Source organism: Larus michahellis, chromosome 2, assembly GCF_964199755.1.
Source record: "Larus michahellis chromosome 2, bLarMic1.1, whole genome shotgun sequence".
Classification (NCBI taxonomy): domain Eukaryota; kingdom Metazoa; phylum Chordata; class Aves; order Charadriiformes; family Laridae; genus Larus; species Larus michahellis.
This window is the reverse complement of record NC_133897.1, coordinates 134841556-134853812: the sequence shown is the minus strand read 5'-3', so window position 1 is coordinate 134853812 and position 12257 is coordinate 134841556. Positions and strand designations below refer to the sequence as shown.

Sequence of the window (12257 nt, the reverse complement as noted above, 5' to 3'; positions counted from 1 at the left end):
GGGCACGTGACCGGGGCGGGGCCGGGCGCGCGGCGCTGCGTCTGTGAGGGCCCGGGCCGGCGGCGCAGAGGGGAGGGGGAGGATCCATCATGGCGTCCATGCAGGTGAGGAGCCTGCGGCGGAGCTGGGTCAGCGCCGGGGCGCGGGGGCGGGGGCCCGTGAGCGGCGGCAGCGGTGTCCCGGAGCCGGGAGGAGCCCGTTCTCCCGGGGTGTGTGCGTGGCGGTGCTCTGGAGAGCGGTGCGGGTGGAGCAGCTGTTGGGGCAGCGGTTGAGAGCGATCGGTTGCGCGGCGGCTCCGGCGCAGCCGCGAGGGTTAGGGGCGACGGGCGGCCGCTCGGCGCGGCCGGGGAGGGCAGGGGGGAGGCAGGGTAGGGCCGGGATGGAGCTGAGACCCTGAGGGGCGAGGCCGGGCTCCGGCTGCGGCGGGGAGGGGAGGAGGGAGCCGCGAGTGAGGGCGGGCGGGGCAGGATGGCGGGCGGAGGAGGCGGCGGGAGGCGCCGGGTGTGTGGGGGGGGCGAGTTGCCTCAGGGATAGGTTTGGCAGCGATGTCCCCTCTCCTCGGGAAGGGCGAAGGGATCCCTCTCCGCCTCGGCAGGGTTTGAGGGGGCCACGGCTTCGCTGGCCGCCGTGGGAGGTGACGGGGTCGTCCCCCTCTGCCGGCGGTGTGGCCGCAGCCTAGCGGGGGGGGGGGTAGTGTGCGTGTCAGGGAGACCGCCTTGGTGACACCGTGAGGACGGTGCCGAAGGATGTGACCAACAATCCTATTTTCCCGGGCGTTTCTGGCACTGTAATTCTCCTACACGGGGATTCTGGGACAGACAAGTTTTGTCCCAAGCCGTGTGCCCCTGTTGCCCGTGGAGTCCTTTTTCTCTTCATAAAATGAGATTGTAGTGTGGTGTCAGCCCTTTGGACAGATAATGTCTGGTTTTACTTGGTTGGATGGGGTTCCTGTAGGTGAAAACATGAAACATCCTGCTGCTTGACAGGTATTTCCAGCTGAATTATTTATTCATACCTTCTCCGAAGGAGTTCTTAAATAGAGGCTGCAGAAATTGCTCTGGAAGAATGGATCACTTTCACTGTGTGTTGCTTTGAGTGGGTGGTGATTTATTATGACTGGGGCAGGAGAAGAGATCGCTGGGTTTTGTGACAGTGGCCCCTGTCTTTTCTTATTTCACCTGTAACTGCTCTGCTTTTTTTCTGAATTTTTACAGTTTTCCGGTTTTTTTTTTTAGATCTGGATGATCTAGTACTTCTGTTTTCTTTGTCAAACTGCTGCTTTCTCTTTGTTTTTTTCATTTTGGTGCTGTATAACTTATAATTTTTGTCACTAGTAATGGAACAGCTGAGAGGAAGTGTACAAACAGAATGAAATTAGTTGAATTGTCCTGATAGCCTGGATTTACCATAGCTAAAAAGAGTTAAAATGTCAAAGCATTGAACTTCATGGGGTAAAAATTCTGTTTATGAAGTTTAAAAGCATCAAAAAAACCCATGGTGTGTCTTTCTGAGTTACCGAAATGAAATGGGATCAAGAACTTGAACGTACTGTACAGAATGTTCTGCATTTAGCAGTCGTTTAGACAGATAGCCTGATCTGCCTTCGTTTTATCAGCTCTGTCTGGCAAATACGTTTTTGTAATGCTGTTCTTTTCATGCTTGTGGAAGTCTGAACATTACTGCAAAAGAGAGACAATAATTTATTAAGCAGTATCTCTTATAAAACTGTGACAACTATAAGGAAATAACAGTTGTGAAACCTGAAGGAGGCACTCTGTGGGACTCTGTAAACCTGTGCTGTGTTGCTGTCTCCGGCCTAGTAAATGACCTTCTACAGTTTGCCTCACCCTCATTCCTGTTGCTCCCTGTGTAAAGGGATAATGTTTACAAATTAAATTAGGTTGTTTAGGATACATGAATGACAAATGTTGCCTAAAAGTAAAATAAGTTATGTGTGGAGGTAGTACTCACTTCCTGAAAATACAGATATGGTAAGTCTGATGTTGTAATTGCTTTAATTTTAGAAATACTGGCTGTAAGATTACAGTTCGTTGGTTTGTTTTTTGTTTTGTTTTTTTTTTTTCCAGATAGTGTTCTGTTGTCTTTTGATGAAAGAGTCAAGGAAACTTAGGGAGTATTTTGTCTTTATGTTGCTAGTTATATAATGTTCTGAGGACTTTTTTCTGAGTTTAGTAAATCAGTAATTTAGTAATGTAGTTTAACAAATTGGAAACAGAATTGGTTGGGATTTATTTTTTTTAAATAAATAGGAAGCATAAATGAAAAATTAGTAAGTGAACTGTAAAATTAGTAAGTTTCTCAATAGTAGACACCTTCCCAGGTGAGCAAGACTTGAGGGCTCTGAATTCTTCTATTGACATTTAAATCTTCAACACAAAAAACATTTTACAAATGTTTTTCTGTGTGGATGTTTTTTAATGGTAGTTTCGTGTAATGCTTTTCTTCTAGAAAATGTTGACAAGATCCTGTTTTGTTTTCTAACCACAGTGTTGTCCACAGTGGTGGCTAATTTGGCACTGTTAGATTGCTTTAAACCTGTTTTGCATAACTTTAGGCAAATGATAATTTTTTCTTAAAAAACAAACAAACAAAACCCCAAAACAAATCTTGAAGAAAAAAAAAAGGCATTTTTTCAAGATTTTTCCCAGAAAAAGCCCAAGCTTATGCAACTTTTACAGGGAAAAAAAACAGAAATATTCTGAAAAGTTTTAAGTAGTGAAGAACAAGTGAATTGAATGGATTTGCTTTAGAAAATTCAGTATAGCATCTTTAGTAAGCTGAAGTCTTAAAGCTACAGATAGCATAAAAATGTGGTAAATACTGAAGAAATAATAAGCAATAAACAGTAGTTCTCAGAATAGCTGGAAACATAGAACTTGCATTAAGAATAGAAGATCGGGTGAAAAATAGAACCGAGGAACTTCAGTTGAAAATGTATGGAAAATATATAATTGCTATACAAAGTGTTAGATAATTAAGGCCTTTCCCTCAAGTCACAGATAACAAATATTTGCGTCTTAAACTCGGAAGATTGACTTTATCCATAATGCTGACACTTTACTACCGTTTCACCTTTTCCCTCCTTTCACTTGTAATACCAGATTACTTCAAACCCTGAATTATGACTGGACATATTTAAACAGTTTTGACAAACACAGCTGTGGGAACAGGTTTAGTTTTGCATTTTATCACCAAAATAACCTCTGGTTTTTCCTTCAAAGTTAGACACATGAGATTTGTACAAGTAGGTATTTAAATCTGATTAAATACAGAGCTAATGTAATTAATGACACAAACAGCTTTAGTAAAGAGTGTAGAATAATGTTCACCTTCACTTTATGTTATCAGGATATTTTTTTTTTTTGTCCTTGAAAACTGCCTATTGGTGGGCCACCAGCAAAACACATGCACACATCAAGTGCTGCTTGAAAAGTCATGTTACAGCAATAGAATTTTTTTTCCAAAATGTATGTCTAAACAGGCATTCAATAAAATAATTGTGCTAGATGGCAAAGCAGAATTCATGTTAGCTTGAGATCACCAGGAGCTTTTATTGCAAAACACAAGCCAGTAGCAATACAAAAGCTTCCCACAAGTTTCACGCCAGTGTTTTCAGCCAGTGGGGTAGGGGATGGGGAAAATGTATGCAAGCCACTGAAATCTCAAGAAAAATTGCATTGTAATTACATTATAAGAAAATATTAAGCTCTGGATATGTCTGCTTTTGGTTAAACTTCCTTGGTTCTATTTCTTTACCTCTTCTACCTCTTATCTTTTCTAGTCTCAGTGGAAGTTCTGTGTTTCCAGCTGTTCTTAAAACAATTGCTTATTGCTTGATCTTTCTTCAATATTGGCAGCATTTTTATTTAATAACTTGGAAGTAATTTTCTCTTATTTGACAGCTTTGTCCAGGAAAAAGTTCTAAATATTTTTAATATATCTTCCAAAAAAACCCCAACAAACCCAACCTTAAGTAAGGAAAGCCGTCAGTCAACTGGAACTTCAGTGGTGATGCACATGTGTTCTGTACTGTTGAATGTCACAGTACAGGGTGCTATTTACGTTATTTCAATTAAAATATTTAAAAAAAAATAAAAAGAAAATTAGTATTTAATTATATAACTAGTTCTGGGATATAAACACAATTAAATTATTGGTAGCTAGTAACAACTTGAACTGTTTAGTGGTGCCATTGGTGTAATACTGTTGAAGATGAAGATTTCAATCATTTTTAAAACTGAAAAATGCAAGTACCATGATTGAGACCAGAATGAGTGGAGGCAAAAAGCGTTTCTCCTGTCCACTAAGATTCTTAGTCCTTTATGTAACCTTCAGTTATCAGTCTGTACTGATATGTGGTATATTAGTTTTGGAGTATAGCCATGCTACAGTAAAATAAGATACATGCAAAATTTGTAGTTATTTTACCAAGATGAGTTAGTTTAATCTTGGGTCTTTATTAATAAACTTTTCAAGTGAGTTGAATATCAAGTGAAGTTTAAAATTTATAGTCTTTAAGTCAGTGAAGATAAGTAAACCCAAAGTTATGGCTTTAGGCCCTAAGGAGTCTCATTTGCTTATTTTTCTATCTGCTTGTGTAAATAGAGTTTTGGGAAACACTTTCCTGTGCAGCAACTGCACAATTTTTGAGCTAGAAAGGACGAATTCACTTCCGAAAAAGAAAGCAGTAGTAGACAAGTTTACTGAAACCAGTGTCTCTGAGCATTAATCAGCAGACCTTTCTTCTAAATAGACCAACTATGTAGCTAAAATGTAGAAAACCATGAATGCTTTGAAGCGGTCACACTGAACATTGATATTTCATGAATATGTGTATGATTTAAATCAGGAAAATAAGAGCAGGCAGGTACTTATTGTAAAGAATAGTTATTCCAGTTGATTGTAAATATTTTTTGCTCAGGGTTTGATAACGTCTTGTACTTGCTTTTAGGTCTAGCTATTCAAGCTTTTAGAGGAGGAAAAGAGAAAACAATAGATTTGCAAAAGCCAGGGAATGTTGTCTTGTTAAGCTGCTCCCTTGGAAAGCTCTGCGAGTTTGTAATTAATAAGCTAAAGCAGCTTAGTTCAAACAATTTGTGAAACTCAGTGATCAAGCACTTTCTTTAATTGTTTGCTCACATTCTACCCAGCTAAGACATTCAAGTTGAAGGATCTTCACTATATATCATACAGGTATAGGCTGTATTGGTGAATACTCCCAGGGATTATGTGATTAAATTACCCATGTTAATACGAAAGAGAGAAGGCATGACTTCTTTTGAATTTACCCATAGTTACGGCTGTGTTCAACAAATACAAATGTGTTTGGTGTACTGGTCATGTCTCTTACATAGCCTTGGTTTACAACCAAGAGATGAGCTTTCAAGCAGTTTTCAGGCTAAAGTTCCCACTGGGGCAGAGGGGAAGAGGACGATGAAGGTCTTTTACTCAGTACTTGAAGCCAAAAATTCTGTGCATCTTGCGTGGTTTTGAAGTTGGGGAGGACTATGACAGAACTGTCAACTGTGGGTTGCGTTTTTGCCTTTTGAATGGAGGAAGAGACAACATTACACATTCATTTAAATCTGTTATAACTTCGTTTACTAAAATGAAATGAAAATAAAGTAAAAAGGTTAAACGTTTTAAAAAAGGAAGAGCCAGTAAGCAATGTTTTCTGATAGGACGAAGTTCAGGTAACCTGTCTTCTGCCTGCTTTTGATAGTTGAGGGCTTTCAAAAGGTATTCTGGAGTCTGTGCCAGCCTTTGCTGTTTTTCTTTTTCTTTGGTTTTGTTTGTTTTTCCTCTGAGGTGACCTTAATCACTGGAATGAAAAATAGATACCAGTCTGGGGTGGCAGGGGCAGAAGGGAGGGAACCCCATCATTTGCCTTCCTGGGAACAGTATTACTGTACTAGAAAAAGGACTGAAGTTAACAGCGGTAGAACAGGAGTCGCAAGACACCTTATTTTTGGTAATTAATCATCTGGTTGAGAATACTATTCGTTCTTTCATATACAGTATTAAAAAATAACTGTTTCTCCTTGGGTTATTACGAATACAAAGTTGTTTGTGATTTTTTTTATTCAACTTACTTAAAAATGTTGCTTGATCAGCCTCAAGAAAAAAATAATCCTGTGTATATGGCAATAAACGTTGATAATAGTTTACTGGAGTATAGTAAATATTGTCTGTAAGAGTCTGTTGGAATAAAATGCTTCACAAAATTTGATGCTACTTGTTCACATAGATTTATTTATTTATTCTTGATTAGAAATTGGTGGCCGATAATGAGAAGGGAACTGAATGGATTGAGGTTTCCTAAATTATAAATTCTCTCCCTGTCATACTTGGGGATATGGATTTGATGAGTATTTAAATCTTGTTACAGTTCGCAGCTTCTAACATTTTGCCCTGTTTCTTTCTGAAAGGCTAACTGTCAGAATACAGCAGTTTTTCTTGGTTATCAACCTTTGGAATGGTTTTTAGAAGGATAAGAAGTTCTCTGGTAGACATGTGGCTGCCCTCATTGTGCCAGCCCTTGCTATTATCTTAAATTAATTTCTTTAACTGAAGCTGTTCTAGTAATGCCAGACTTCTGTCCTTAAAAGATAAAATTATTTGTATTTGACTTTTTAGTACTGTGTGAGGCTCGTGCTGGGCATTGTTACATTCAAAGACTCCATTTATAAAGCAGATGACTATCTGTCAGTTTCACTTTATTCTTCATTAGTGGATTTCACTTAATTTGCTTTAAAATGACAGGGTCATTGTAAAAAAATTTGATTATCTGGCAAAAAGCTTTTCAGACTGTACAGAGTGTTTGTAGTTGTTGTTTTGTCTTTAATTATACTATAGTTCTGATTTCAGCTTGATCTTGTCTCTTAGTGAGCTTAAATCAAGCATATTATTCCCTTTAGAAGAGGACTGTATTGCTTTAACCTTCCAGTCAAATATTTTAGAATATTTTGGGGCATGTGAAGATAGCATTCTGTTGTCAAACTGAGAAATCAACAATCCTTTCTCTCACCCCCCTAGTCTGTAATGTAATGAAATTTTTAAATGCTTAGAAGAATTAAAGATTAGTAGTGGAAACTTATTTGTAAGTAGTTTGTTAAAAGATTCATGCATTGCCTTTTGGTTCCTTTAAAAAAGGCAGAAATGTACAAAATGCCTGACATTCAGGACTTGAAGTATGGATTGATCTGGGAAAATAACATTAGAACTGGGTTGCCAGATGTTAACATGTTTTATTAGAAATGAGAAAGAGGAGACTAATCTGCTTCTGCATTCTCAGTACAGATTGAAAACCTGATATTCAGCCAAAAATAGATAAAACTGAAAAACAATTCTTCAAATTCAAATCCTGGTATTATTTTTCTATGGACAGAGTGTTTTGTGAAGCTGTTTTGTTATGTGTCCTGCTGAAGCTTTAATTGGGCACATCCAGACAATTATCTTTCTTTCCTCCTCTGGGCCTTGATTAAATCTTACTGTAAGAACTTTGATTAGGAAAAATTCACACAGGATTGTGATAATCAAGTATCTGTATGGCTTGTGAGTTGGGAGTCTGGGCCAAATGATTTCACCTGAATAATGGGATGTACTCAGCAGGGGCTTTCTTGAATGATTGATTAGGAAACAAAGGAATTTTTTTTTCAACTTGTAGGAGCTGCCTCTTTGTCTTTTCTTAAGTAGCAAGATGGACTGTAGCAGGTAATTTTTTCTTAAAAAAAAAAAAAAGTTCTTGTTTCTCTTCTGTTTAAGAGCTTTTGGTATTAAAGTTAGGTTTCTAATTGGAGAGTAACGTGAAATCAGTTCCCGTTCCAGCAATATTTACACTGTTAAAAATGTTTGGGGTTTTTTCTTTAGAGGTGTTTTGTTCAAAAAGCAGGACTATCTACCCAGTGTGTAGAACACTAGTAAGAAATGTGTGAATGAAAGAACCAAATACTGAAAATAGAGTTGTTACTGGTCTTACTCTCCCGGGCTAGTATGTTGTACTGGCACGCTAGTAACAGCTTTGCTTATGAAACAACATGCTGGTGTTGTAACAACAGTGTTGTTGCAGCCTGTTAACAACTCTTCCTGTTCTGGTACAAGGTTACTGTTTGCCTACATTGAGTGAGTGAGTGCTTGGAAAAAAAATCTGTCTTTTGCATGCAAAAACTTCGTTTTTTGTGAATGTTTTTTGTGAAATGTTTTCTAACTTGAATGGGGAAGGAGGTGACAGCCTGTAGCTCTTAAGTGAAATGTAATTCTTTGCCAGGACTTCATCATAGGACTGACAGTGCTTTTGCGCTAGCAGAGTTTGCTGGGTACATTTAAGTCTTTGGGTGCGAAAGAGAATCATTAGTAGTTACTGAAGAAATATTGTTAAGTCTCCCCAGGATGCAGCAGCTTTACCAGAGTAAACTAAAGGAGTGGAGCCCCTGTGGGATTAATTTTTAACTTTGAACTATTTATGAGTTCATTTTTCTTCCTCTTTGATCTCCAAGCCAGATTAAGATTTGAGTTTACAGTGTCTAGGAAGGCTTGGCCTTGGAAGGCTACCCCTTTCTTACATCATCGCAACAAAAAAAAGAGAACTTGAGTGCATGGAAATAGGTTTCTAACAAAATTCAAGTGCAGATGTTTTGGACATCCATGCTTCCTGGTCTGTGAAGTCGCTGTTCCATTTTTCAGTTTCTACATATCCTCCTGATACTGCCGAACTGAGCACGGCTAGTAGTCTCTCTACCACTCCAGATGAAAAGGCCGGCACATTCCAGTTTAATTGCCTTTCACAGTTTGTGTTACTGGTAAAAGAAAGGTATGGTGATGGAACATTTCTTCCAGCAGAAATGAAAGGAAACTGTTTGCCCATTTTCTGCTTTTTGCTCTACTGGTAGAGAAAAATTGCTTTTCCCCCAGTTGTGTTCTACCAAACTCTTAACTGCACTTAATATTTTCTGTTTTGTTCTGAATCTCCTTTTGGTTTAATGAGCTCAGCTTTTGTCTTTCTTCCTTTCTTTAAAAAAAAAAAAAAGAAAAAAGGAAGGTTTCTAAAATAAACTTTCAAGTCTGTATTAAGGGTTGTTTATGGGTAAAGTATTTGACTAAGATACCTCATCATTTAGTTTACCCATTTAAGATATTACGCATTTAGGACATTGCATATCTCATGCAGCATTTCTTGAAACACCAAAAAGTGGAATATTCAAGAATTGCAGAGATAAGGCTGTTGAATATACGCATTGATCTTTTGTCAGTTTTATTTTTTTATCATTTACCTTTATAAAGTTTGTATTTTCAGCTCTGAGAATGTAATAAGGCCTGAGTGTTGGCATACAATCGAACTTCATTGGATTATGGCGTTAATGTTTTACTGCTAATCAACAGAGCCAGTGTAACAGTGTATGTATGCTTTGCCCACTCCAATTATGAAATATTATATGTGAACTGAAACAATATTCGTTGGCATATCTCAGCTATATGTACATAATTCGTACTTGGTAGTGATCTCTAATGGTGCCTTACTTCTTCACTGTGCACGTTTTTGTTTGCATATAGCTTTATTAAGCTTTAACTCTCTAGGCTCCAGTTTTCCAAGGGAGGGGCAAAGCTGTTGTAAGAGTTCTGACAATGGGCTTAGAACTTGAAATAGACACCGGATATTGTGATACTCCTTTTTAAAGGCGTTGAGAGAGGTAATTTTCACATACCTACAAGAGCTAGATAAGTTTTCATGGCAGGGGAGGTAAATACCTTTGACTGCACTGTTGCTCTGTGGGGGTTTGTCGTTAAAGTCTGTCTACCTGTCTGTCCATGGGTATGATCCTTGTTTGTGGTAGAATCAGAAAAAACATCCCTGGTTTTGGGGAATGTGATGGTGATATTGTCATATATGCTTTAGGAATATAGGTTATTGCCTTTTGAGGTAGCTGACAGGGACACAGAGACCGTTGAAATAATTTTGTATCTGTTAGTAATCACTTACGTGATGATATATAACATCTAGCTCAATGGTGCACAGTAACCAAACTGTCTGATTCTGGGAGATCCATTCTGAAATACTCATGTTGCCAGCCTCCAAATCTCCTCCTGTCCTAAATTGCTACCCTCTCCCCCTTTACACATATTGCATCTTTTTATATGCTTCTGGCCTGCCTTCTGCTTCTTTATATAATTCACCAGGAACCAACACAAGTGAGAATTCAACTGTGGCATTTGAGATCTTACTGCACTGGTTCCAGAGTTGGCCAAGTAAGATGTGTGCCAGTTTGGAGACAGAAGAGTGTAAGTTGCTGGCTTCAGAGATATATTTAACTTGAACCACGACAGACAGTGAGTGCCACCTATCAAGATTGAAATGATACAGGTTGTTGTGAGCTGTCTGGGGAGCCAGCAGGAATTTTACTCCACTGACACCCTGTTAATTTTGTGTTCTTTGCTCCATGTGTTTTGAGAAGTCTTATGGGCTTGACACTTTAGAAAATCTGTGGAGGATAACTGAAGGGGTTGCACAAATCCAATTGACAGAATTAGCAACAGAATACGAGCCATTGCTATGTCAGTCATGTCTCAACTGCTTGAATAAACTTTCTTTTGGAACTGATGTTTGGATCAGCATTAAGCTGCGTTCTTTGATTTCATCCTTGAATCATTCTTTTCTGTAGAGGTAGGTCAATTAAGTAATCTTGGTTTCAAAGACTTCTACCTTTTTGAAAATGCTTGTGTAAACTACTGGTTATGTCACTACTCTTTGGCTTTTGCACTTGATTATTCCTTTAGCTGAAGGACTGTGGTGTTATCCGGTCTTGGTTTCTTATCTTCCTACTCTGCTGTTCTGTTTCCCTCTAGGTAGTGAATGTTTTTGCCAATTTGATACTTTTTAGTTTTGGTTTTCTTGGAAGCTGTATTAAAAGAATGTTTAAGCATAAAATCCTCTCAAAAATAAGGAAAAGATCAAATTAAGATTGCCTGTGTATCCTTCATGTATTCCCCCCTTATGTAAATAACTCCATGATTGCAGTCTGTGTTGTCTTTTGCAGTCTCTTAATAGAAAGTAGATGAGCGGGAAGGGAGCTTCTATATGAAATATAAAAAAGGACTCCTGATAATTAAGAGTGTTGAAGGGCTTCAAGTTTCTAGAAGAAAATACTAATTTACAGTGGCAAGCTGTGTCAATATGGAAAAATATATGAAATCTAGGAAAAGTCAGGATGGCTTCATGAGGAGCTGTTTAGTGACTTGAAGATTGAAAAAGGCTTTGTGCAAAACAGAAAAGTGAAAATAAGTATTTACTGCTACAGCTCAATATAAAAGAAAGGGACAAGCATGTAAGAGTGAAATCTATCCATGGTGCATTGTTTTAAACTAGCGGATTTGAAAAAACTCAAGAAAGATTTTTCTAAATCACTAGAAAGATAGAGGTGAGCCTGTGAATAGAAAAGGAAAGTAAAGAACAGTTGACACAGATACTTAAATTAAAAATGAGGCAGTAAGTCATGCCAAACAAAAAGGACATATTAAATACCTTTTAGGCATTGGGTATTACGACAGTCATTAGGATACAACTGTGTGTTTTAGGTTTGGGGTTTTTTGTTTCAAGTGTTTAAGCAACTGAATCTGAGTTCTTTGACGTTTATTTTGAGTTTCCAGATGATAAATACTATTTTTAATCCTCTACTATAACGTGAAAGTGTGGCTTCTGGAAATCACTGGAATGAATAGTCTCTGATGCCTACAGGATATAAGATGATTAACCTGATAAAAAGTAGCCAAAATGTATTTCAGAAGAAGAATAGTATTGAACTAACATATCCTCCTCGTATTGTGTGGTAACTGTTGTGAAAGAGGAGCAGTAGCTGTATTCTGACTGTACAAATATTTTTGACTTGCATTAGTGTGACATTTGAGTAAGCACACAAGAAAAATGTGGAATAAATCAGTGGATTCTTCCCCTCCCTAATTAACTGCAAAGACCACTTCTCAAGGGGTCACAGTTGTAGTTTGGTTGTAGTAAAATCGCTCTTGTTTGAACTGTGTGCCTGATTGAGAAGAGGGCATTTGGTTGTGTCAAGCTTGGTGCTGCGTGCTTTCTGAAAGCAGCTTGGATGATTGGGATATAAGCGTTCTTTCAGAATGCATATGTGACAAGTGGACAGGGTTTAAAATCAAAACCATGCAGTTTAGTACAGGAAGACGCAAAGTATTTAATAAGGGGAAGAGAGGGGGAAAGGGAGTCTAGTTTACAA

General features: G+C 38.4%; 1 protein-coding gene across 2 annotated transcripts in view; it reads left to right on the top strand.

Moving 5' to 3' along the window:
- UBE2W (ubiquitin conjugating enzyme E2 W) overlaps positions 1–12257 on the top strand; it is a 31651-nt gene continuing 19394 nt past the window's right edge. Inside the window, exon 1 of one of the 2 annotated variants that reach the window (XR_012585757.1) lies at positions 1–104. Coding sequence is in view for 1 of the 2 variants with exons in the window: in XM_074577286.1 (XP_074433387.1) it covers positions 90–104 (15 nt within the window). In the remaining variant the exon portion in view is untranslated. The remainder of the gene's footprint in view (positions 105–12257) is intronic. The other variant, XM_074577286.1, reaches the window with a different exon arrangement.